At 44.7% G+C, this 27,496-nt stretch overlaps 1 protein-coding gene across 2 annotated transcripts in view; it reads right to left on the reverse strand.

Moving 5' to 3' along the window:
* Positions 1 to 23,708, reverse strand: part of PM20D2 (peptidase M20 domain containing 2) — a 36,902-nt gene extending 13,194 nt beyond the window's left edge. The window contains exons 1-4 of one of the 2 annotated variants that reach the window (XR_004645186.1): positions 23,077 to 23,708; positions 22,250 to 22,398; positions 16,568 to 16,710; positions 13,741 to 13,895 (exon numbers count right to left, since the gene is read on the reverse strand). Coding sequence is in view for 1 of the 2 variants with exons in the window: in XM_034766050.1 (XP_034621941.1) it covers positions 13,741 to 13,895; positions 16,568 to 16,710; positions 22,250 to 22,398; positions 23,077 to 23,595 (966 nt within the window). In the remaining variant the exon portion in view is untranslated. The remainder of the gene's footprint in view (positions 1 to 13,740; positions 13,896 to 16,567; positions 16,711 to 22,249; positions 22,399 to 23,076) is intronic. The other variant, XM_034766050.1, reaches the window with a different exon arrangement.
* Positions 23,709 to 27,496: the final 3,788 nt, after the last annotated feature.

Genomic DNA, 27,496 nt, shown 5'->3' on the forward strand with positions numbered 1-27,496 from the left:
TGCTTTGGCCACCGCCGCACCGTCGTCAATCAAGGCCCGGAACTCCCTCTTGTCCTTAAGGAGGGGTTCAAACTTGGGGAGGGACCCCCACAGATTAAAATCATATCGGCTCAGCAGCGCCTGGTGGTTAGCTACTCTGAGCTGGAAACTTGCCAAGGAATAAACCTTTTTTCCAAAGGTGTCAAGTCTCCTAGCATCCTTGTCCTTGGGGGTGGGCGCGGGCTGGCCATGCCTCTCACGGTGGTAAACGGACTCTACCACCAGAGAGTTCGGTGCCGGGTGGGTGTAGAGGTATTCGTGCCCCTTTGTGAGCACAAAATACTTCCTCTCTGCCTTCTTCGAAATAGGCCCCAGGGAGGCCGGGGTCTGCCAAAGGCCAGTGGAAATATTGGCCACCCCTTGGTGCAGAGGAAGGGCCACACGGCCCGGTGCCGAAGAAGTCGGACCCTTTATTCAATGTCCTGAGGGCTCCTCCATCTCCTCGGCCTGGAGCTGGAGGTTCAATGCCACTCTTCTAAGCAGCTCCTGATGAGCCTTAAAGTCCTCCTGAGAGATGGGAGACGGCGCCGCAATGGACTCGTCCAGTGCCGAGGATGCAGCTGGCACCGTGCCTTCAGTGTCCGGCGGCACCGGCGGGCCGAACTCCGGACCCGGTGCCGGTGGTTTGGTGTCCGCGGCCTGGTCATGGTGCTGATGCAGAGATGCTGAGTGGACCCGAGAGGCCCCGGCCATGGAGCGGGGTCTCACCGGTGCGGGTGCCTGGGTCCACGGTGCCCACTGGCACCATTGTCCTTGCCAGGGTGCCCCCTGCCACTGAGACACGTGGGGCCCGACAGAGCCGCTTGCTCCTTCGCTGCGGCCCCAGAGAGGGGCGGCTGGGCGCTGACGCCGAGGTCATCGACGAGCGCACGGTGCCATATGATCAGCTGGAACAGTCCCGGCCATGACGTCTCTGGCCCCGAGATTTCGACCTCGACGATGAGGACAGGTAAATCTCCGAGGTGCTGTCTCTCGACTCCCATCAGCGACCATGGCTACGACGCCGCAGTGCTGGGGACGCCTGGGATGCACTCCGAGCGCGGCGTCTATTGCGGTGGGCGCTAGAGTAAGAGTGCCGGTGCCATCGGCGTTGAGACCTGCTCCTCTCACTCTGGCTAGAAGAGGATCGGCGTCGCCTCTTGTCCTGGCGCCTGCGGTCCCTGCGACCGGAGGAGTCAGACTCACTCCCAGAAGACCCGGCCCGTGGGGTGGAAGTTTGTCGCGGGCTTCGGGCAGGACCTTCAACCCGGGAAGGCACCTCGGTCTCCGATGCCTCCGGGGAGGGCTGATGTGCGCCCAAGGGCGGCTTCCCTCGGGACCGGGGGCCCGACTGAGGTGGCGCTCCTGGCACCGGTAGGCCAAGGATGTCGTGCGTGGCCTGGGCTGCCTCTGGTGTCGAAGGCATCCTCACTTCAGGAAAGGCTCACGCAGACAGAACCAGACTACTCTGCTCAGCCTGAGTTGGAGGTCAAGGTCCTGACGGGGATCGTGGGCTGCCCAACTCGGGTCTGGCCTCACCCCTCTCCTTATCTCAGCGCCGCTGAGTCTTCCCTTGCTTCTTAGCCAGGGAGCGGTGCCGACTGGTAGATGGTGCCTCACTGCGCACCGAAGACTCGGTGCCCTGAGCTGGGTTGGGTCAACGCGTCGGTGCCGGGGCCAGTGCTGACTCCATAAGAAGGGATCGGAGTCGTATCTCACATTCTCACTTCATCCAAGGCTTAAATGACCTACAGATCTTGCAACGCTCACTGAGGTGAGCCTCACCCAGACAGCGAAGACACTGGGAATTTGGATCACTTCTGGGCATAGAATTGCGACAAGAGTCACACGACTTGAAGCCTGGGCCATGGGGCATGCCCCGAGCCAGGCTAAGCACTAGAGAAACTGTTCACTCACGAAAGGGATACCACTAAGGCTATAAGCGCTGCAGCTAAGGCTGGAGCAGAAGTTCCGACTACCTTCACTGGCGGCAAGACGCAACTGAGGGTGGGGGGAGCACGCAGCCCCCTTTATGGCGCAACATACAGGTACCACTCCAGGGGTCGCAGCAGGGCTCCCCCACTACGGGTACTGCTAAGAGAAAAACTTCTGGCACTGGTGTACGTGGCGAGCATGCACACCTATAGTGGAATACACATGAGCAATCACTTGAAGAACAGAAGTTATCAAGACCTGGTCTATGCTACAACATTAGCTCAACATAAGTCACCTTACGTTGACCTATTTCTGTATGTGTCTATGCTCAAATTGGTCTTTGGCCAAAATAAGTGCCCCATTACAGTAACAGTAAAACCACCACACTCCCCACCCCAAAAAGTGATGACTTATGGTCAACCTACTGAGGTTGATGCAGAGTGTAGACACTGACTGATCTGCGTCGACCCTGACATGATGCCCCATTCCCTGCAACAGTGACCATTGTGGTTATAATGGTGAATTCCATTGCCCAAGGGTCACAGAGATCAGAAACCACACACTTCCTCAAAAATACCCCAGTTATTTTTGAAATGCCTTTTCCTGATTGGCCAGCATGGTGAGCACACCTAGCAGTTCTCCTTTGTTGGGCAGCTGCACACAACTGATCATGATGGCTCCATGCAATAGACGTGCTCTTGCCTGAAGCAGACAAAAGATATTGGATCTCCTGGGTTTGTGGAAAGAGAAGAGACTGTGCAAGCACAGCTACAAAACAGATGTACAAAGGTGGACAGCTAAGAAAAGACTGCATAGGGGATGCAAGCAAAGGGATATGATAGGGATCAGCATCAGGAAGTGAAGGAACTGCGCCAGGAAAACCACAGGATCAGGGTGGACAACAATTGATCTGGTGCTGAGCTGTAGACCTGCTGGTTTTACAACGAGCTGCATGCCATGTCTGACAGATACCACAAGCACTCTGCAGACAACCATGGATACCTTGGAGAAGACCAAGACAAAGTATCACCAGCCAAAGTATAGACGAGCCAGATGAAGGGGAAGCGACCTTAGATAACATGGGCATGCATTTTTCCTTACATTTAAATTTAAAGATGGCACCCAACCCAACCCCAAATTAACAAGACACAGATATTGACTTTTTATTCTTTTACTAGTACAAGAAGAGACAGCAATACAACAAACAGAGGTATAGCGTGTATCTGCTTTTCATTCCCTTGTATGCAGAGGCCATACAGAGCAGTTTGATTATGTACATAAGGACTGTCCCTTGTATCTTCCGGAGAGATCCAGATTGAATTTTCATGAACATACTCCACAATCGTCACCCAACGATTTCTAGGAATGGTAGCCTTATTTCTTCCCCTGCAGAACACTTTCCCATGCCACTCCACAATGAGTTTGGCTGCTACCATTGCAGTAAACAGGCTAGCGGCATATAGGCCCAGGCAGCTTCAGGACACCAATAGCAGCTGTGCTCCTTTGCTACACGCAGGAGAGAGATCCACTAAAACCACCACTGCCTGTGGAAATATTCTGTGCCATTGCTCTCTACTCATACCCATGCCATAGGGACTAAAATGTTATTGTTCCTGAGGATTCCTTCCCCCCTCCCAGCAGGCTATGCTTACCATGGCTGGGGTTGGAGAATGGGGCTGTGGAGAGTTGCTCCAAAGCTTAAGTGTCACTAAGCATGTCTTATTAAAAGTTTTTATGGGAAAAAAGGAAGGGAGTTTTGAAATTTCTCTCTGTTAGGGTATATCCAATGATACATCTTTTTTATCAGCAGCTGCTGCGGCCTTGAAGTATGCCCCTTCCACACCCACACAACACCCGATTCTGATGACGAAAAGAAAGAAAAGGATGTTCAGTGAGATCCTGCAAGCCAGTGCTGCACCAGAGTGCGAACAAAGGACCTGGATGGCCAACATGGCGGATGGCACAGAGAAGGAAAGAGTGGACAAGAGAAAAGCCCAGGACAAGGAGAGGGAAAAATGGACCAGGACATAATGGGTTTTTTCAGTCAGCAAACTCAGCTGCTACAGACCCTGGTTGACAGACAGGTCAAAAAATCCCAGGCTCTCTACCCTTTGCAGACCTTGGAGAACTCCGTGGTAGCAGTTCCCTACATCCTCCAGCATATAACAGGGCATCACAGGCTGCAGCCTTATCCCTACCACTGCATCCTGTGGGACAGCAAGGAAAACCCTGGCTTCACATACACTAACTGTGGTTCTCACCGGTCAGTGTATATGTCGCCACAACAGATTACATTTATGCATTGAAATAGACAAATATTTGCTGTTTTTCCAATTTTAAAATTCTGTTCCGTTAATTTATCTTAAAAGTTTGTATTGCATTGCCTGTTTCTGCACAGAGTGGCAAAAACAGTGCAGAAAAACTTCTATTTTTTTGAAAAATAAAATCATCATTATTAGTTCACAAACATCTCTGAATGCATAGCAATAATCTAAGAACTCAGTGCTTATAAATGTACAGCACCACAGAACTTATAGGTTCAGGAAATCACCCAGCCATATTAATAAAGGTAGCGCAAGCACTACGTAATTCCTAACAGCACCCAAAGCTTCAGGCCCAGGCCCAGAACTCTACTGTAGTTGATCATTAAATTCTCTTTCAAAGCCTCCCTCAGCCACATAGCTCCACACTGAGCTCCTATAATGGCCCTTGTGTCTCGCTGTTCAAACTCAGACACCTTAGCCCTCCACTCTGGCAGCAGCTTTTTCCCCTTTGCCTCACAGATGTCATTCAGGCCACAACAATATTTTTCTCCCTGAGATCCAACCCAGTGAGTAACGACCACCAACGTACCGTCAATGTACCAAAAGCACATTCAACTGGTTTCTGCACCTGCTGAGCCAGTAGTTGAATCTTTCCTTGGTACTGTCAAAGTGGCCAGTGTACAGCTTCCTGAGTTCAGAGAGCAAAGGGTAGGCTGGATCCCCCAGAATCACTGTTGGCATTTCAGTATCCTCAATTGTAATCAACCAGTCAGGAAAGAACGTTCCTGTGTTCTTAAATATGCATGTCATGCACTTTCCCTGACCAACCCCCATTGATATCAATTAAACACCCACAGTGATCCAACAACACTTATATAAACGTAGCAAAGTAGCCCTTCCTGTTGATGCACTCTGTGGCAACGATGTCTGGTGCCAAAATAGGGATATGTATGCCATCTATCACCTCACTGCAGTTTGGGAACCCCACTGCAGCAAATCCATCCACTATGTCCTGCACATTGCCAAATGTCAAGTCCTCCATAGCAGGAGACGACTAATGGCCCTACACATTTGTATGACAATAGCCATGTGGGCATAGTTAAAGTTAGCTTACGTTTAGTTAAGAAAATAGTTTTATGGTTTGTGGCTGGTATAGAAAAGGCCCCAATCAGCAAGTAAAAGGTCATGAGAATAAGTAATATTGCTTACAGTGTGGGAAAGATGTATGGTCCAAAAAGTAAGTGAAAAGCTGCAGTAATAAGACAAAGGAAAACTGTCTTAAAAGAAACAAGCATAAATCTTCCCACTGTTCTACTTCTAAACAAGGAGGACTGGGGAAGGAGATAAGAAAGGAAGGCCTTGGAGAAAGGAAAGTAGCAAGGATGAACTGATTCAAATTGGGTTTTTGATAAAGCTGAAATTAACTGAAGTGTCTGAAGAGAGATAAATTTGAACGTTCTTTGTCAGACCCTTCCTGACCATTCTGGCCTATTTGTAAGTATATTGATCATATGCTTATAAATATTTCGTTACTGTATTAGGTGTAGTGACTGCTTATTTTTAGGCAGTTACACATTTAAAGCAATTGTATAAATACCATTTGGCCTTTGGATTTAATAAAGGAATTATGGTTAAATTTGTGTCTGGTGGTTTCAGACACTAAAATTAATAATTTCAAATACAAATAATTCTAACAAACCCCAACCATTGATTTTCCAGCTCCAAAATGATTTCCCCCTAAATAGCAGCAATCTAGCATAGCAAGTTCCAGAATGCTATTGCCACTTGCTTCTCCACTGTCAATGAAGATCTCATTCTGCTATGTCTGTGAGGGAGAGGAGTTATTTAAGTTAAGCGCTAATGTGGACACAAGAACAAAGGGATATAAACTGGCCATCACCAAGTTTAGCCATGAAATTAGACAAAAGTTTCTAACCATGAGAGGAGTCAAGTTCTGGGACAGCTTTCCAAAGGGGAAAGGGAAGCAAAATACCTAACTGGCTTCAAGACTGAGTTTGGTAAATTTATGGAGAGGATGGTATAATGAGACTGCCTGCAGTGACATGTAGCCAATCTGCAACTGCTGGCAGCAAAATATTTCCAATGGCTGGTAATGGGACACTAGATGGGGAAGGCTCTGAGTTACTGCGGAGAATTCTTTCCCAGATGTCTGGATGATAGGTCTTGTCTACATGCTCAGAGTGTAACTCAGAGGTTCTCAACCAAGGTACACTTACCCCTGGGGGTACGCAGAGATCTTCCAAGGAGTACTCCACTCATCTAGATCAGTGTTTCTCTACCTGGGGGTTGCGACTCCCAGGGGGGATCATGTGACAGGATTAGGGAGAATTGCACATGTATGGCCGGCATTAGAGGGTGAAAAGCAAGGCAACTGCCTGGGGCCCCAAGCCACAGGGGACCCCACAAAGCTAAGTTACATGCTTCAGCCCTGGGCAGCCGCCTTGGGCTTCAGACAAGACTCACAAGTGGAAAAACAGGCTCAAGTATCACACTGAAATCTAAGTACAATACAGTAGAACCTCAGAGTTATGAACACTAGAGTTATGAACTGACCGGTCAACCATACACCTCATTTGGAGCCAGAAGTAAGCAATCTGGCAGCAGCAGAGATAAAAAAATAAAAATAAAAAAGCAAATACAGTACAGTCCTGTGTTAAATGTAAACTACTAAAAAATATAAAAGGGAAAGTTTAAAAAAAAAGATTTGACATGGTAAGGAAACTTTCTGTGCTTGTTTCATTTAAATTAAGATGGTTAAAAGCAGCATTTTTCTTCTGCATAGTAAAGTTTCAAAGCTGTATTAAGTCAATGTTCAGTTGTAAACTTTTGAAAGAACTACTATAACATTTTGTTGAGTTACAAACATTTCCGAGTTATGAACAACCTCCATTCCTGAGATGCTCGTAACTGAGGTTCTACTGTATTTATATTCCAATCATTTTATAATTATATGGCAAAAATAAGAAAGTTAACAATTTTTTAGTAATAGTGTGCTGTGAAACTTTAGTATTTTTATGCCTGACTTTGTAAGCATGTAGTTTTTAAGTGAAACTTGAGGTACGCAAGAGAAATCAGACTCCTGAAAGGGGTACAGCAGTATGGAAAGGCTGAGAACCACTGCACTAAGTGACCTGCAATTCTGTTCCTGCTAGAATGCCTGAAATAGAACAGATAATCCAAACCACTTCCCCATCAGTTTAGACTATGATTTTCAAAAATGAATTTGCAAGCAAGATCAACATCAGGTATCTGCTGCATTGAGCCATGTGTAAAATTGTGGTTTCTGTTTGCAAGAGGTGATGCTGCTGAAAAAAGCAGAGGGGCTTGATTGCAACATTTCATTCCATACATTTCAGCTTGAGCGAAAGGCACGGCACAAACACCTGCTTCTTGGCTGTGACTTGTCAGCTATGGGCTAGCCCAGGGATAGGCAACCTATGGCACATATGCCAAAGGCGGCACGCGAGCTGATTTTCAGTGGCACACTGCCCAGGTCCTGGCCACAGGTCTGGGTGGCTCTGCATTTTAATTTAGTTTTAAATGAAGCTTCTTAAGCATTTTAAAAACTTTATTTACTGTACATACAACAATTGTTTAGTTATATATTATAGACTTATAGAAAGAGACCTCCTAAAAATGTTAAAATGTATTATTGGCACACGACACCTTAAATTAGAGTGAATAAATGAAGACTCGGCACACCACTTCTGAAAGGTTGCCGACCCCTGGGATAGCCTCTGTGGTCTGACGCATCAGTAGCATACGGCTTGATAGCTCTCATCACCATGCAATTTTGACAGGTCTGTATGCCCAATTAGGGCTTATGTCCCGCCTTCCCACCCCATTTCCGGTGGCACCAAAGTTTGGTGCTGTCGGCCATTTTGAAATTTTTTGTGTGTGTATGTGTTTGACTAAGGGAAGTGTGTGTGTTTGTGCTTGGGTACATGGAGAGAAAAAGGTTGAAAGAAGAGAGAGAGTGTAAAGATGAAAAAAGAAAGTCTGAGTAAGGTTTAGAGAAAAAAGGTTCTTTGGGGTGGTTGAGTTAGGCGAGAGGTTGGTAAAGACAGGTTATTCAAGAATAGAAAGATAGAACTTAAAGAAAAAAGGAAATATTTGTTTTTAAAGGGTTAGTTTAAGAAAAGAGTTAAATAATATTGAAAACTAGGTTTAAGAAGGGAAAGGCAAAACCTGATTGGTAAGCCCACGGTAAAAAAGTGAATAAAAAAAGAAATGAGAGAGAAAGAAGCAGGCAGAGTCTGTTTAGTAAGCTCAGGGTAAAAAAGTGAATAAAAAAGCATTCAATATCAGGGTAGGTTAAGAAAAAAAAAGGTTAAAAGAAAGAACGGGGCAAGAAAAGGGAAAAGAGCCCCCTTTGCAAAGGGCAAAGATAGACAGCACATGGTTGAGTCAGAGAGAGAGAGAATTCTCACCTTTTAAGTCTTTCTGTCCCTGGTTCAGACCCTCTCAGACTTGTTATCACCGCCTTTGGATCGGCCCAATCAGAGGCTGTTTTACAGCAGCATCATAGAATTTATTTTTCTGAACCAATCCTAGAGTTCCGAGATTTTAAACAATAGACAACTTCCTCTTTTTCCCCCCTCCCCTCCTCTCTCCCCCTTTCTTTTAACTGTTTTATTCTTATCTATAGAAACAGGCCCCCAGCATTTTTCCCGCCATGTAGCCCTTTTATGAAGGAGTTTTTATAAAAAGTTAAAACCATAAGCTTTTAGTAACAAACAATTTTTAAAAGTTTTCCCCTAGGTTTTAGACTAATGGGTTATTTATTTAGTAAGCACAATGTGAAGCTGCAGCAAAGCACCTGTTAGCAAAGCAGCCTCTGTGAGTCAGTGGATCACAGAGAAGGAGTTTGCTTCTTTACCTGCTTTTTAACAAACACAAGTTAAAGTTACATTAAGTTTTGCAAAGGTATAATGACTTGAAAAGACAAACCTAAGACACATCCCTTTTGTATGTGTTGTAATAAAAAAAAAAAAAGGAGCAGGAAGAAGCACCCCAGGTTTAAAACACCAGGTTTTTAGTAACAGACAATTTAAATACCCCTTATTTTGTAAACCGGTGGATCAGAGAGAACAAGTTTGTTTCTTTTCCCATTTTTTAACAAATAGAGGTGAAAGTTTTGTAAAGGAATAAACATTTGAAAAGACAAGTTTGTCTAAAGACACATTTTTTTATTTAGGACCCTTGGCATAAGTGTTTTAATTAAAAAAAAGAAAAAAAGAAGGAGCATGCAGAAACAACCCTGGGTTATAAAAGTAATGTATAGTGACAAAAAAAGTGTTAAACTAACGTGGGGTTTTTTTAGTAAGCACAATTTGAAACAGCAGGCTTTTTTTCGCAAAGCCATTGTTAGCAAACACAGCGTCTGTGAGCCAGTGGATCAGAGATAAGAAGGCTGCTTCTTCCCCCAATTTTTTAATAAATGCAAGTAAGTTACATTAAGTTTGGCAAAGGTATAATTACTTGCTCACTTGGGAAGCCACCTGGGAAGCTCCTTCTGGGAAGCCAACAAACAGAAAATGAAATTTAAAAATCCTGGGGCTTGCAAGGGGGAGGGGCAGGTTGGCTGCAGGGCAGCGGAGTTCAAACTGCTGACCAGAGTGGCAGCATGGGAATTGTGGGACACTTTCTGGAGGCCAATAAAATCGAAGAAAAAAAAAAAAAAAAAAAAAACCCTGTGGTATCTATACTGGCTGCTTGTCAATAATAAAGGGAATGGAAAAGACAAAAGTCTCTCACAGGACTGGAAGTATTTTGTTGCCAAATCTAGGTGTTTTTTCCAAAAAAAAAAAAAAAAAAAAAAAAAAAAGTAGAATACAAAGTGACCTTGCACTTTGTATGCTACTGCTGTTTTGGGGGACAAAACTTGCCAGTGTAGACAAGCCCTTAGAGAATAGCTCTGAGAGGTATGAACTGCCCTTAAGTGTTGCTTTCACTCTGAAACCAGATGGCCATTCAAACGTTAATGTTCTTTTTCTGATAAACACATCTCATCTCACAATTCCAAACTGCATCCCACACTCTGGGTGTCGAAAGCTTCAGTTATTCCCAACCCTGCTGCTAAAGCCGCCAGTGTCTACCTTTCCTATGGATTGAAAAAGTCTTCCAGATCTCTTGTCTCTGCGGTGTTCTTCCCATGTGTCTTCTCCACTTTCTTGGTGTCAATGATTTATCCTCAGCTCTGTAAATTTGCACAGACTCAGTTTACCCCATTACTTCATCTGTGTACCTTTCTATTCTAACCACCTCATTAAAACCTTCTTGTGCATAAAATCAACTAACCCAATACCCTTTTAAGCTCAGGAAACACAGGGTCAGCAGCTCTAAACTAAACATTGAACGGTCTTTATAAAAACACATTAACTAAACTCATTTAGCTCCAGTTCAGCAAATCATCCTGATTCAGCACGCACTTAGGAATGGGCTTACTTTAAGTCTATGCTTAAGTCCCATTACTTCACTGCTTTGCTGGACTGGCACCTTTGGGCTTGATCCAGCTCCCCTAACAATCCAGGAAAAGATTCCTAGTGACTTCCGATAAGCTGACTCAGGAGCTTAAACCCTGACCTGCAACCCTCTCTCTTGAGAGCAGTCTGATGGCCTCTAGTAGGAGCGCTCTCCTGCCACAGCTGCCAGGAGAGCGGTGAAGCATGCTGTGAGGATTTCACTCAAAACTCAGTCCGAAAAAGTCAGATTGTATTCAGGTTCTTCTGCCACACCCAATACCAAGCACACACTTTATGGGCAAGAAGCCGGGCAAATAGACCGCATTTGTCAGGTACTCCTGCTTTACACTGACCTAAAAACCAACTGTTCTGCTCTGCTTTGTAAGTTAAGACAGGATTTGGAAGTTAATAGTTTGCAGCTGTTGACCATCTGTGTTTCCTGAGCTTTCGAATTGGAAGCATCTGTACATATCAGAAAAGCAAGGAGGGAGTTACCAAAATGGAAACGGTCTTTGGCTAGCAAAAATTGCCCAGGCTGTCTAGTGTCCCTTGGGACAATGGTTCTCAACTTGTGGTCCGTGAACCCCTTGGGGTCCACAGACTACGTCTAAGATTTCCAAAGGGGTCTGTACCTCCATTCAAAACTTTTTTAGCAGTTCGCAAACGAAAAAGATTGATATAGAACCACTGGTCTAACTGATCACCATACTTAGTCTGGAAGGAATTTTCTCCCGGGTCAGATTGGCAGAGACCTGGGGGGGGGGGGGGGGGAGAAGGGGTTCACCTTCCTCTGTAGCATGGGTCATTTGCAGGATTAAACTAGTGTAAATGAGGGATTCTCTGTAACTTGAAGTCTTTAAATCATGATTTGAGGACTTCAGTAGCTCAGCCAGAAGCCTATTACATGGGTGGGTGGGTGAGGCTCTGTGGCCTGCAATGTGCAGGAGGTCAGGCTACGATCATGATGGTCCTTCTGACCTTAAAGTCTATGGGTCTGAGTTTGAAGGCTAGGGTGAGCTCACTACACAGATGCAGGAATGTTGCCTTTCACATCTGAACATTCTGCAGCCATGGTCCACAGTCTCAAACCTGCATTACAATACAATCCCACCACCCACTGCTGGTTTCTTGGGCCCAACAATGGTGCTCCACTGTCTGCAGCAGCTTCCTGATCACCACCACCAAATTGTTTTTCACTTTGTCCCTGAGCAAACGGTTCTCAAATAAATTGTCATCTCCTGTTGTTGCAGTACTTCCAGTGGGTCTGCAAATACAGGAGAATCATGTATCCTTTATCTGCAATGTTTGTAAGAGCAGCACAGATCTCTGTGGGCTCCATGCTTCTGTCAGAGATGGCAGACACTGAAAAGTGTGGAGCATATTTGTGGCAAGGCTTTTTTTTGTTTGTTAAAAGGCGCAAAAATTATGGGAAATGGATGGCATTATGAGATGGAGAAAGTTGCATGTTGGGAACTTGACCCCTAACTCCTAGAGATCTCTGGGCAATTAATTTCTACCCCACAACACACAGAAAATTTCCCAAAAGGCATTGCACTGAACTGTGGCATATTGGGATATCTATCTTCACTTTGCATCAATACAGGCAAGCCTGCTGAGTACACACAGCATGGACACAAGCAGCCAAGTATGTATACGTGCTCAAGCGCTATACTAAGATTTAGCAACTGTACACAGATGTAATTTGTGTTGATCAAAGTTTGTAGTGTAGACATGGCCTAAATAGGCTGGTTTCCTGTTTGTAATATTGCCTCAACAGATCCCCCATTGTAAGTACAGTAAAATTTCAGAGTTACAAACACCAGAGTTACAAACTGACAAGTCAACCCCAAGCCTTATCTGGAACCAGAAATATACAATCACACAATCAGGCAGCAGCAGAGAGAAAATAATAATAATAATAATAATAATAAATAATAATACAGTGCTGTGTTAAATGTAAACTATTAAAAAATTAAAGGGAAAGCAGCATTTTTCTTCTGCATAGTAAAGTTTCAAAGCTGTATTAAGTCAATGCTCAGTCGTAACTTTTGAAAGAACCATAATGTTTTGTTCAGTTATGAACATTTCAGAGTTACAAACAACCTCCATTCCTGAGGTGTTTGTAACTCTGAGGTTGTATTGTAACTAGCAAGCTGGGCTGCAAGTCATTAGATAGATCACTAAAGACTCAATCGGATTTCTCCCATGCCTAATTCTGTCCAGATTATAACAGCCCTTTTTAACATCCACGGTAGTCAATCTAGCTTCACCTAGATGCTTCACCTAAACCATCTAGGTTCAATCAATGCTTCACCTAAACAATCTAGCTTCACCTAAACCATGTGGTTTGGAAAAGACAGGTAAGAGAGCCAAAGAGATGACTTTGGTCAGAAGTTTAGAATGAGGCCTTACCAATTTACTTTCATTATAAACGAGCCTTATTGAAATTTTTCTCTAACTGGAGCAAAGGCCGGTAGGGAAAGCAATTTCCACTAAGAGGCAAAAGAACACCTGATGACTCAAAAGGGTGTTCCATGAACTTTAACTTGGTCCTCACTAACTCGCTCACCATGTATTGAGGCTACAAATTATTAGCCCCTTTACAACAGATTTACTAACAGATGAACATACACATTTTTGTCACAGCAATATGGCAGACAGCCATTAGCTACACTTTAATTACAGTCTCAGAAGTTAGAGATAAATTGCAAGATGACCTGACTTGGTCAAGACCAATACAATTTTTTTTTTTTTTATCCTGAGCATACTACTGGGAACACTTTTGCTTATGACATAAGACTGGGGAAAGCTTCAGTTGAAAATCTAGGATATTTAGAACTGTAGCAACTAAATGTTTCTCTTCACCAACAAAATCTTTTTCAGCACATAGTGGAGTAGCAGATTAGTACTCAGATCTAAATTTTAGGTTGCTTTAAAAAGGTAAGTGCCATACAAATCATGTAAACAAAGACTTAGGCTCCTATTTTAGCCTAACTTCAAAATGATAAAAATAAATGAATCTGCTCTAGAATTCTTACTTTGCATTCTGTGGCCACAGCTGCAGCTTTGAAGGAATTTTCAGCTTTCTTTGTCAGAATGGTGAGGTCCTTCAGTGAAGGGGCACGCAAGTAAAACTCTAGCTCAGAATAAGAAGGGATGATATTAGGTTTCACGCCACCATTTTTTATTATGCCTACAGAAGAGAAGAGACCAATTATTGAATGTTGCAAAGGATCAAGCAAAATTACGTACTCTGCCTTATGAAGCTCCTCATTTATAGCTGAGCACACAAAACAGAAGTATTAGAGATAAGGCATCAGCTGAGCACTAAGTCCTGAGAATGCACCATTTAAAACTTTGTATTTGGACTCAATTACTTCCCCTCGCAGTCAGCTCAATAGAAAGGAGTATCATGTATACAAGGGTGGGTAAGGTAAAATCTTTTACTGGACCAACTTCTATTGAAGAGAGAGAAGCTCTCACAACATATCATGTATACAGACTTTTTAAGGTTGGTATCACTGCATTCTTTTGGAGACAAAACTCAATTATTCACCTTGAGTTCATACACACACAAAAAGGCACAAGTAGTATTTACAGTTCTCCCCTGCTATTCACTGCAAACATTCTAAACTGTGAAACAATCTTGCCAACGCTGGGAAAACAAGAGAAATTAAACTAATGAATATGTGACAGAAGTTCACAGATCATATGTAAGCACTTAGTTTAAATATAGCCAAGTAATTCTCCAGAGCTTAAGTTACACAAGCATACGTCTTGATTTTCACATTCCTCATGGTTACAGCCAGCCATTCTGGTAGTGTTAAGTTAATCTTTTTAAAAATAGCGTCCTTGCCCTATGTTACAAAGACCTCCTTGGATTCAAAAACTCCTTGAGTTTTTGAAAGTTTATTTTACCATTTGTGCCATGTGTTCCTATTTTGCTTTGCTAGTTTGGACAATGAAGAAAAGATCAGTTGGCTTCTGGTCAGCTTCAGGTTCTCCTGTTTTAGCACACCGACATGAAGTTTGAATTCTTCATTGCAAAGTAATTGGCATTTGCTGCAACAAAGGGGAAAGCAAGCTTGCTAGTATCCTCACTGACTCTTGCCATTCTTTGGAAACATTTCCATTGATCTTACATTTCGTAGAATCTTACTTTCTTACAAAGCCTAATTTTGGAGCCAAGTTTGAACAGAAAATGTGCCTTCAAACAAATGGATACCATTCCATCATGTCCAGATATGGGTACAGAAAAAGCCAGCTACTGAATAAAAGTTATTTCTTGTTACGTGTTCTACACACCTTACTCAGCACCACATTAGATTTCTTCTCTCCACAATAGTTATCTTTTGTTATCGTAACTTTAGTGGGAAGAGACGTTGCTAGTGTTCCCATACCATACTTGCCAATTAATATAATTGGCATGATTAAGACTCTAACCAAAGCCAAGATATCACCTATGTTAGTACGCTTGAATTCAAGGCTGTTCAAAACATTGTGAGCACTACAATATAATATATGGAGATATACCTATCTCATAGAACTGGAAGGGACCCTGAAAGGTCATCAAGTCCAGCCCCCTGCCTTCACTAGCAGGACCAAGTACTGATTTTGCCCCACATCCCTAAGTGGCCCTGTCAAGGATTGAACTCACAACCCTGGATTTAGCAGGCCAATTCTCAAACCACTGAGTTATCCCTCCCCCTACACCTGGCAGGGTAGGTCTATCAAGAGGCAAACGTGGAACAAGATCCTGTAGTCTCAATACACAGCAATACGGATTCAGAAGGTGAAAGTCCTGAAAGATATGGCAACCATATGCTACATAAAGTAAGGTAGAAGAGGAGAACATGGCACCCAATGTTGGCAGAGGCTTGGAGATAAGAATAATGGATGGATGCCAGAAAAAGTTACTTTGGACAAACAAGGAACTGGAAAGTGGGCAATCAAGCAGATTTGTGCAATGCACACACTATAATATGTACTTTTCCAAAGAAAGAAAGTTAAGGAGAAAAGTGTTTAAAGATGTGCTGTAACACATTAGCAAAACTGGATAGATTTAAAGAACAGAATACTGATTTTCCTAGTACTTTTGGCAAGCTACCAACATTTTATTTGGGGAAGAAAAATAAGCTTGCCTGGAATCCTGGCCTTACTCTCCCTCTACATCTCTCCCCCCACCCCACAGCAAAAAATTAAAAACTTTCAAAATCTTGCTGAAGGGAGGTCTCAAGATATACTTCAGTTTGACATTAATCAGAGTCCTAAAATATATTTTAATACTAGAGGATAGATTAGGACATTCATTTTACAAGCTCGGGTTCCTTGGAAGGTTATTAGCTGTTGCCTCAACTCAGTGACAAGATCCTTGAATCTCTGTCAAGGGAAGCTTTTATGCTTATGTTACATCTTGTTCCAGCTGGTCAGGCTTCCCTAAAAATATTGTTTCCAGTGTACAAAGCATTTGTATGGCTATAGTTATACCAATACAGCGTCTTCACCATTAGTGTCTTGAGTCTTAGACAAGTTTGGCAGTTATGAAATGCTATATTCAGTTTATGTAAATATTAAATCTGCATTAATATACATAAAAGTGTCTTATTTGTGTAAATATGGAGGAAGAATGCTTATGACTTGAGGCCATACTGCCCTCCTATTGGTCTGCATTCAACAGTTTATACTAAATGTTGATGGTACCATAGAAGTTCCCTTAGAAATGTATTTGGATGAAAAATGTAATTATTTCAAATTACTTTTCCAGTTAAATGTAACAATACAATATTTAGGATTTTTTTCAGAGTCAGTATCCAAATAGCCAGAAGTCTTACTTGGTGGACATAAGATTGAATGAAGCTCTCTCACCATGAACTCTCCAGGTTGGTTTCATTTGCTGTCTTAAAACTGATATATTGTTGTATGCAAGAACAGCAGCGTCTAATGCATTTACTCCTTCCCAAGGATAAGCAGCAGCATGAGAAGCTTTTCCATAGTATTTCACAGTCACACTAGGAAATAAAAGCCATGACTTATTTGTTTTTGTCCACTTTTAAAAACTAAAATCAAAGTCCCTTTGGATTCACCCAACAATTATTAAAATTTTATATCAATGTTTTTGAAGCATAAAAGATTAAGCTGTGATTTACCAGGTCCTAAACTGTTGGGAAGCTAAACCACCAAAGCATAGATCCTGAAAGAGATTTAGAAATTAAGATTGTCCTTTCCCTCCCCAAACTCTGCCAACACTCCAAAGGTGAAAACAAAATAGACAATGCACTATATACATTTACAATGGTTAAGAACAGATTCTTTGCAGTAAAAATAGCAATATCCTGCTATATAAATTATTGCCATCCACTTCTTGCCAGCAAGAGTCCTACTATGCACCTAACCATTTAATAGAAGCCATGGTATGGGCTAGCATAAAGCCTCTTTTACCTCCTCCTCAGAAATTGGTAGTGTCTCTACGGCAGAAGTAAGACGAGCCAGAGAAGAAAATAGATTTGAAGCAGGATGAAAACTACATGAAAAAAAAAAACAGTTAAAAGGAAGTCTATTGCGATTTTTCTGCTTCCCCTCTTCTATATGAGATTTATAAGAATATGCAGTTAGAGGAAGATGATAGATGTTGGAAATTCAGATAATTAGATAGAAATTTTCTACACACAGTTAAGGCAGATTTCAACAGGATTAACATCTACACTGCAATCGAAGGTGTGATTGTACCTTTAATCTAGCTAGCATAGCTAAAAATAGCAGGGAAGCCCTCACAGCTGCATTATCACTATTTTTAGCCATTCTAGCTGGATTTAAGCTAGCACAGGTATGCCTACTTGAGCTGCAATCACACCAACTGCAGTGTAGACATACCCAAAGAGGTCCAGTGCTAGTTGCCAACACGGACAGCAATTAAATGCACTGTACAAATAGCATAAATTTACTCTGAAGTTCCTTACTGACAGTATCAAATCTATACCTTTAAATTCTTGCCTATCTGCAATCAGTATCAACATTTTTCCCTTAACAAAAACCCATCATGTTTTGAAAAACTCCTTAAGACTATTTAAGCTTTAAATTAAATGCATCCCAGACCAAAAAAAACCCCCAAAAAACACCCCTCTGAATTAAGAAAATTAAGAAATTAAGAAAAAAACATGACAGTTAGACATTCAGAGTTAAGGGTGAAGATAAAGAAAACACTTGTCCATGGGATAGAATTTGTAAAGCGATTGAACTGTTAGCAGCTTATTTTCCCTTTTACATCTGTTTTCAATAAAATCTTGATGTCTGAAGTCTCTTAAATTTGGAGAAGATATTACTTGCAGATGAAACACTGAATACACGCACCATTAAACATGTGCACCAGATTATTGGTTTTATAATTCACACCACATGCACAGGTATGACAGTATGATACTTTGCTAGTACCGCTTTGTTGTTTATGTGTGCTTCCTATCATTCCATTATCTGAGCCCAAGAGGTTTATAACAACAAGATAAGTTCACTGTTTAATGACACTTTTTATTTGGTGTCACATAGCATGCTGAAGATCATTTTATCTGTAGAGCATGCGCTGAATGTATAGTCATAAAGGTGATTAAAATCAATATAACCACTGTACACCTTCAGAGTAAGGTATTCTAATGATCACTAACAAAATATATTTTATTGATGAGTACAGCACCAGTTTCTGGTTTGGCAATATAGAAGATCACAGATAAGGCATTCAAATTACTTAACTTTGTCCTTTAGTGATCAGATTATCACTACCCAGCAAAATTCATTTGGGTGCATCAACTGCAGCCTTTCATACTTGCAAATGTTTAGGATTATTATAAATTTAATCTTAACTTTAATTTCTAATGGATTTGTTTTAATACAATGTTCAAGGAAGCAAATCTGAAACTTGGAGCAAGAATCTATGGAACCTGGTACAGAATGGAAGCCTGTTGAAGTAATGGATTAAGAAAGATTACTTGAAGTCAGTTACAAGATACATCTGGCCCAGATGCTTATGACCTAAACCACTCACCCAAGGGCACCGAGTCTGGAGAGCTTCCTGGCCTCTTACTTCATGCCACATTTATGTGGCTAGGAAGTTCCTAGAGTTCTCATTATACAGTAATCCCCCATTGCCATGGAACTTTATTGCCTTAGAAAAGTGGAAGTTTTGCTCAGGTACCAGGGAAAGGATAGACAGTTTTTCCTAGAGATATTGTTGGCACCAACTTGAGAATAATTGAAGGAATGTACAGGGAATAGAGCTACAAGATTGTAAGTGGAGGGAAAGGGGCAGAGAAGATATCAGGAGTAGGTTAAGAATTCTGACTGCCAGCCAATAGCTGGTATTAGGCAAGAGAAAACAGTTCATGGGGTAGTTTGAGAAGGGGGTTGCATATCCACAAAAAGGAAGAGAAGTTTGATTTGAGTTTTTTGTATTTTTAAACTAAAAAGCTGATGTCCTCACCAGTCATGCATGTCCCAAATCCGCTGTAGCCAGACCACCCCATTCTGAGGTTCCGAGTTAGCAAAAAAAAAAAAAAAAAAAAGCCACAACCCCCAAACACCTTCTTGAGTATTTTTTTCCTCCAACTCAGAAATGGAGTATGAACCAAATCTCACCAAGGTTTTTGGATGTACTTCATTTGAAGTTTCCAGGACAACCCATTTGAAATAAGACATGGCAAAGACACAAAACAGTTTTTAAGGTGATCATCACATACTTTTTTCTTCCATCTTAGAAAACAGCTTGTATAAATTATTCAAGTGTAAGCAAAAAATTATAACTCGTGGCCAGAAGACATTAGCCAAAATGTAAGTTAGCTCTGAAGCTCCTTGGGGCTAGTGATGGCAGAAAAGAAGCCTCAAATATGGAGGTGAATGCACCTATAGGGTCTTAAAATAAAACATGCACTGCTACAAGCCCCAAAATACATCCCTTCTTCCTCCCTCCTGACTCCAATACCTCAAAATATACCCTAGCCTTTAGAAATGCAAAAGCCTAGCACAAAAGTTATTCAGTTCAAATGACTGGGTAAACAGAACTTTTTGCAAGGCTGCAAAACCGTGCAACCTGAACTTCAAAAAGAAGCCAATCCATACCAGAAGCACTCTGTGGAAAAAGAGATAATTTAGTTCAACAACCTATCAGCTTCCTAAAGAACCTTTTAACAAAAACATTTATTCAATTATTCAAACTTTTTGCCTTGGATGAAAGGCTGTCAATCAGTAAGCCTCAACAATCCTATCACCATTTTCCAAATACATGAACTGAAGTGAATGAACATGCGACTTTTGCAATGGATAGCTGGGAATAGAGCCCAGATCTCGACTGTCTATCCTATCACTAACCACTAGTTCAAAGGTCCCAAAACTGGTCCACAGGAGGACTTCAGGCTAGTCTACACTCGCAATGCTAAAGCATTGCCGCAGCACTGGGAGACAGCTCTCCCAGCGCTCTAACCAAAAAAACCAACAACCCACCTCAACAAGGGGCATAGCTCCCAGCGCTGGGGCACTGTTTACACTGGCGCTTTACAGCGCTACAACTTCAGTGCTCGGGGGGGTGTGTTTTTTCACACCCCTGAGCGAGAAAGTTGCAGCGATGTTAATTGCCAGTGTAGACAAGCCCTTAATGATGGTACACAGGGATCAGGCCATGTTTCACCATGCTTGCTCTCCTCCTGGATTCTACTCAGTGGAAAAGTGGAAGGGGAGAGGAAGTTAAGAGCAAAAAGTAGTGTGTGCAGTTATCACTTATCACTCTAAAGGCAACAATATAGACTTTCCCAACATTACTTTTCCATGCAGATTCTGTTGTTGCCACAGGAATGTCATACAACCTTGCCTAGAAGAGGAGATTTTTCACAAGGATCTGACAAAGTGATCCACGCTGTGACAGTCTGAGAACCCCGCAGCACTAGACAGCTCACTTCAGACCAGAGAAGCAGATCTTTTGTTCAACAATACAAAACTAAGAATAGGGTGATTAAGGAGGAGAGTGGACAGGAATCGGAAGTCTATTAAATGGAAGTCTGTCAAAAGAAACCATAATATTTATAAGTTATACATTTACATTAATGAAGTTTTAGGTATAGGAAGCAGTTAACATTTGCAGAAACATACTACTCACTACAATCTAGGATCAAATAAGCCTTAAATGTTTGTAGAGGAAATAAGAAGTTTGAGAAAATACAGACTGCAAAATCTTGGGCACAGGCTCCTCTATTTTACTCCAGGGGAGGCGGTCCTTCAGATCAGAAGGACAGGTTGCAATCAGTCCCAGAGAGACAGATGAAGGAGCAAAAAACTCAGAGGCCAAAGACTAGTTAAATCGTCTGCTTGAGAAAGGAAACCATGTCTTTCCAGAGACACTAACCCAGAGGCAGGCACTGCCAAGTTAATGTGAACTTGAAAACACACATTTTCATTACTTTGTTATGAAACCTAGAAAGCTATGCACTCATATATGACGTAAGTAAATTTACTTGTGAAAAGGACAGATTATTCCTGATGAATTATATAACTGACATAACCTCTGAACTTTTATTAAACAAATCTTCAAGATTAATTTGAAGCATCAGTGGGACAAACTGGTTGGCTACCAACAGGGTAAATGGAGAAAACAAAAATTTACAGCTTGCTCTTGAATCCTTGGATATTATCTGTATATAAAAAGCCATGATACATGGGTTCTTCAAGAAAAAGCATTTCACGCTCTTGAGATTAGTGACAAGGTTGTTTTATACCAACTAGCTTTCATTCTGCTTTACAACAGAAAGCAAAGTCATCTCCAAGTCAAGAGTTTGAACGTTTTCCCCATTCCAATTAAGGCTGACAGTACTTTAGTTTGAACACTATTGTATCTATCATTGTGGACGGAAATAATCCTACTTTAAGTAAATTTAAAAAGTAAATATTTTCCAATTAACTTTAGAAGGCTTTAAGATGCATGCAAATGTTTGTTTTGGGACATTTTAACAGAATCAGTCCAAGGGAGAATAAAGAATTTCAGGGAATTGAAAAATATACAGCTTGCACAAAAAGACTGCATCGTTGAGCAATAAAATACAGCAAATGTCTGAGAAAGACAACTCAGGAGTAGAATTGTGTGGCACCAACATGGACAAATATTTTCCCAGAAACATAATATGCCATATAACAATGCATTATTTCTAATTAGCTAAATTGCAGAAAGTCAGGATCTGTATTGGCTTCCTTAACATAAGCATGACATATTTAAGTTTTATCAATGAAATGAAATGCCACTTGCTACCCTGACTAGATATTATCTCTAAAATTCTTGCAACAACAAACATAACAGATGCAGGTCTGAACATTACATTTTAGGAGAATACAAGAACTGGGTTTGAGTGCTCAGTACTGAGTACATCAACTTGCTCATGAATTGACTACATATTACATATGAGGAATACCAGTGATTACCAGACTCCAACTTTAACTACTTTAAAGGCAGGTCTCCTTTCGCTGAAAAGATTGTGATGTACAGAAAGCAAAAAAAAAGTGTCTTTCAAACATCTTACTTACTCATGCTCAGCCACATCAGGTAAATAAGCGACATCACTTTGTGCTGGATGGGCCATAAAAACAACATCCAGATCATCAAAAGCACCAGCTGCCATGAGATCTATTTTGCCACCTCCACCTTCTTCTGCAGGAGTTCCCAGCACAGTGATCTAGAAGAGGTTATAGGGGTCAACAAAATTGTCAACAACCTGATTTTGTTGTGCACAGTAGTGTTGTACATGTTGGTCCCAGGATGTTACGGAGACATGGTGGATGAGGCAATATCTTTTATTAGACCAACTTCTGTTGGTGAGAGAGAAAAAATTTCATGTTTACACAGACCAGTGGAGGGGGCCTCTGTCATCCCTACCCTGTAACCTGGGGTGCTTTGCAATGCCCTGCTGCTGTAGCCTCCAACCCTGACTGCTCACGAACAGCCACACCTTGCAGTGTAACAAAGGCTGGTGAGAACCAGGGTGTCACTGGCAGGCTGCAGTTACATAAACACACTTTAAGAAGACCTCCCAGTGTCTCCCTCGCCCAAAGAAGCCGGTCCAATAAAAGACATTACCTACCTCACCCACCTTGTCTTTCTAAAAACCTGACTGGCAGAAAAATAAACCCCGCAGGGATGGGCCAGGGAATGTGCTTAGATTAAATACTGAGTAGACATGCTGGAGACCGTGGCTTCTTGGTGCCTTTGATGGCCAGGGAGAGAGCTCAGCCTGGGAAATGAGAAGTTGTTTTGTGCAGCAACGGGATGGGAACCAAATCGGGCCAGCTCCCCTCATTCCCGGGCAGGTTCCGCCTCGAGCGACGGATCGCCCCCCTCCCTCGCCGGGTCTCACCTTCACCGCGGCGGGGAGCGGCTGGGGCAGACTCTCCAGGGCGCCCTTCACGCCCAGGGCAGCGGCCGCCCCCACCTCGGCGATGAGGTTATGGCCACAGGCGTGTCCGATCCCGGGCAGCGCATCGTACTCGCACAGGAAGCCCAAGTGCAGCGGCCGCGAGGCCGGGGCTGTGGGGCCCCACTCGGCCCGGAAAGCCGTGTCCAGCTTGTAGTGCGGCTGCACGGCCCAGGCGGCCCCCGGCAGCTCGGCGCACGAGAAGAAGCGGGTCATGGCGCTGTGCGCCTGGTGCTCTTCGTAGGCCAGCTCGGGGCGGCTCCAGATCTCCCGGCTCAGGGCGCTCAGCCGCTCGGCGCTCAGCTCGATGCACTCAGCCGCCCGCTGCTTCAGCTTCTCCAGCGCTGCCGGGGACACGGCGGCGGCACCGCTCTGCACAGGTACCTGCTCCTGCGGCCCCATGAAGCCGCCGCAAGAGGTGGGCGGCTCGGAAACGGCTGGAGTCCGCCTTGCCCTGAGCATCAGCAGGCGCGGGCTCCACGCCAGTGGGTCTGTCGGAGCTCTACGGCACCGGCGCCGCCTCACAAATATCCCTCTTTCGCCTGAGGACCAGCGCGCGGAGCTTGCTGAGAAATGTACCGCGCTGGGAGGGGTCTGTAGTGGTGCACGATCCAATAACACATCGAGGGGAGGCAGAGGGCGGGGCTTCCCCACAGCTTTCTGTCTCTGAGCCCAATACCCAAGGCTGTGCTGTGGGGTATTGAGTTGGGGGGGAAGCTCTGGCACCTAAGGGTGGGTGATGGATTTCTCTCCCTGATGCAATGGCCTGTTAAGATGGTCAGTGGGTATTACTGAATGGGGGGGGTAGCTCAGGGGTTTGAGCATTGGCCTACTTAAACCCAGGGTTGTGAGTTCAATCCTTGAGCAGGGCCAGTTCCAGGCACCAGCTTCTCAAGCAGGTTCTTGGGGCAGCCACTCTAGAGAGGGGTGGCACATCCAGGTATTCAGCAGACAGTCCCTCAGTCCACCTGGGAATGAAGGACCTCCCACAGATCACAATCACAGCTTTTTTTTCTTTCTTTTTTTGGCTGCGTGGGGCGGCCAAAACCCTGGAGCTGGCCCTGTCCTTGAGGGCCGTGCTGTAACAAGGGCAAGATGAGTGAGGCACTTGCCTGGGGCGCCTAAAGCTGAGGGGTGCATAAAAGCCCCAGAGCCTCCCTGCCCAAAGGAAAGCTGCTGCTGCCTTGGCAACAGGATACCAGCAGGCAGCCAGCTAAGGCAGCTACTGCACTTTGGGAGGAGGCACACACATGCTTCACAGCCCTCCCTTCCCCCGGCACCCACCTGGAGGAGATGCCGAGGGGGCTTCTGGTGGGAGACAGACAGGATCACCTGCAGCCAGTGGACCTCACTCACCTGACCAGTTGCTGGGGCTTCAGTGAGCGTACTGTTTGACCCTGTGATCCACCCAGGGCCGGCTCCAGGCACCAGCCTACCAAGCATGTGCTTGGGGCGGCATCTGGCGGGGGGCGGCGCTCACCCGGGGAGAGCGGAGCTGCAGCGGGCTCTCTGCCCTCCTCCAGGCGCTTCGGCTGGCTGGGGAGAGCGGCGCTGCGGCCGGGCTCAGCGTCCTCCCCCCGGCGCTCCCCGCCACGGGGCGGTGGGAGGCTTTTTTGCCTGGGGCGGCAAAAAATCCAGAGACGGCCCTGGATCCACCCCCCGACCCACCCCAGCCACCATTCCTGCAAACTGGGCAAGGGGCAGCCCCATCCCCCACCCCCAGTGAGGCTATGGCAAGGGGCAGCAGGGGAGGAAGGAAGCCACATGTAATGGCAGTCCCCAGCGTCCGGCCCCCAAACTCCAGCCCAGAGCCTGCACCCCAGACCTCCTCCCCCCACCCAAACTCCCTCGCAGAGCCTTAGGCAGGTGTGCCTCCAGAGTTCAGGACGGGGCTCTGAGCGTTCTGGGCACCACCAAAATTTCTACAAACCTGCTGCCCCTGATACTTGGAGGAGGGGTGAGGAGGCAGTGAGCGGCGAGTCAGTGCATGGAGGGGGGCATCCATTTTCAGTATTTTAATTTTTGGTACTACATTGATTGACTGCTGTGTGCATTAATATAGTGACCCCCTGGGTCTTTGAATGAGGCTTTATACTTTGGGAGGGGGTGAGCCGGGGGTGAGCAGGTGGGCAAGTGGCGGGTGGGCAAAGAGGCGAGCAGTGAGCCATGGCAAGTTGCAGGACCTCATCAGTGTTTGGGGGGAGGAAGCTGTCCAGTCCCAGCTGCACTCCAGCTGTAAGAATTACGATACCTTTGGGCAGATATCAAGGGCCTTGATGGAAAGGGGCCATGACCAGGATGCTCTGCAGTGCAGGATTAAAGTGAAGGAGCTGCAGAATGCCTACCGCAAAGCCCACGAGGCAAATGGCCGCTCGGGTGCTCCCCCCGCAACCTGCCAATTCTACAAAGAGCTGGACGCGATACTTGGGGGTGACCCCACCTCCACTCCGAGCACCACCATGGACACGTCAGAGCGGGGGGAGGAGGAGGAAAGCGGGAGTGAGGGTGCTGGGGTGGGGGGGAGACACCCCGGAATCCCTGGAGGCATGCAGTCAGGAGCTCTTCTCGAGCCAGGAGGAAGGTGGCCACTCGCAGCGGCCAGTACTTGGTGAAGGACAAACAGAAGAACAGGTTATCGGTAAGCGGCTTTTTTTTCGGGAAGGAATTTTTTCAGGAGAGGAGGGTTAGGGCTGCATGCATGCCTAGATGCGGAATAGCGCATTGATGTGGTCTATCACATCGCGGTAATTGGCCTCGATAATCTCTTCGAAAGTCTCATCCAGAATGTGGGTAATGCGCTTGCGCAGGTTTCTTGGGAGAGCCACTGTGGTCCTTGTCCCTGTCAGGCTAACGTGTCCACGCCACTGTGCCATGAGGGGAGGGGGGACCATTGCTGCACACAGGCAAGCTGCATATGGGCCAGGGCGGAAGCCGCATTGCAGTAGAAGACCCTCCCTTGCTTCCCAGGTCACCCTCAGCAGCGAGATATCTTCCAGGATGAACTCCTGTGGAAAATGTTGGGACAGTGTTCAGTGTAGGTGCCCCCTGCAGCTGTTGGCTCTCCCCAAGGCACAGAAACCCAGAGGACAGTACAGCCCTGAAACAATCAGTCCCCCTTACTCACCATTTTGGGGCTCCCGTGGGTTATGTGCGCTCTCTTTGGGACGGGAAAATTATGCTATTGTGTAGACAGTGTGTGCCCTCCTTAAGTGTGGGGGAATCATTACTCTGTCTGGTATAAACAATGCTGCCTCTGTTAAGTGTTGCATTTTGGCTTTACAGGTGCAACCTTGAGATCTCAGCCATCCGTGTTATCACCGGCTGAGAGACTGCAAAAACTCTGGAAGAGACCCCGAAAAAGCAAACAAGAGATGCTGCAAGAAGTGATGCATCAATCTCTTAAAGAGAATCAAAAAGCGCAGGAGTGGCGGGAGAGCGAAAGCAGGATCCGCAAGGAAAGCTCAGCGCACCGGAAGCAAAACACGGATAGGCTGATAAGCATCATGGAGTGCCAAGTATCAGAGGGATAGCCGTGTTAGTCTGAATCTGTAAAAAGCAACAGAGGGTCCTGTGGCACCTTTGAGACTAACAGAAGTACAGGGAGCATAAGCTTTCGTGGGTAAGAACCTCACTTCTTCAGATGCAAGTCAATGTCTTAGTCTCATGGAGTGCCAAGCGGACTCTATCCAGGTGCTCGTAGCCATGCAGGCGGAGCACTACCGCGTCCGCCCCCACCCCCCCGCAGCCCTTGTCTCAAAACTCTTTGCCTTGTGCCCCCATGTCACCTCCAACCCACTTTCCCCAACTTCCGGGTTCTTACCACCACCAGCTGCCTCCAACACTTGTATCTTCACCAACCAGCCCTGAGAACTATGATCCTTACCCTCTGCACTCAACCCCCATCACCATGCAGTATAGCCATCCTGAAGTGCAGCCCTCATTGCACAGCACTCCAGACAGGACATACGCAAATCTGTGATTGTACCGTTCCCCACTCCACCCCCTTGCCCTTTCTGATTCCCAAACAGTTGTGTTTCTTTTCAATAAATGGATTTTTTGGCTTTGAAAATATTATTTATTATTGCATAAAGTAAAAGAAACAGGCACTGCAAATCAGCTTAGCAAACACAGATTCCTACTAACATTGTAACCACTGCACTTCACTCCCGTGCAGGGCACCAGACATTATTGCTGGTTTTCTGCCTCAAATTGCTCCCTCAAGGCATCCCTAATCCTTGCAGCCCTGTGCTGGGCCCCTCTAATAGCCCTGCTCTCTGGCTGTGCAAATTCAGCCTCCAGGTGTTGAACATCGGAGGTCCATGCCTGACTGAATCTTTCACCCTTCCCTTCACAAATATTATGG

This window comes from Trachemys scripta, chromosome 3 (genome assembly GCF_013100865.1).
Source record: "Trachemys scripta elegans isolate TJP31775 chromosome 3, CAS_Tse_1.0, whole genome shotgun sequence".
In the NCBI taxonomy this organism is placed as follows: Eukaryota; Metazoa; Chordata; order Testudines; family Emydidae; genus Trachemys; species Trachemys scripta.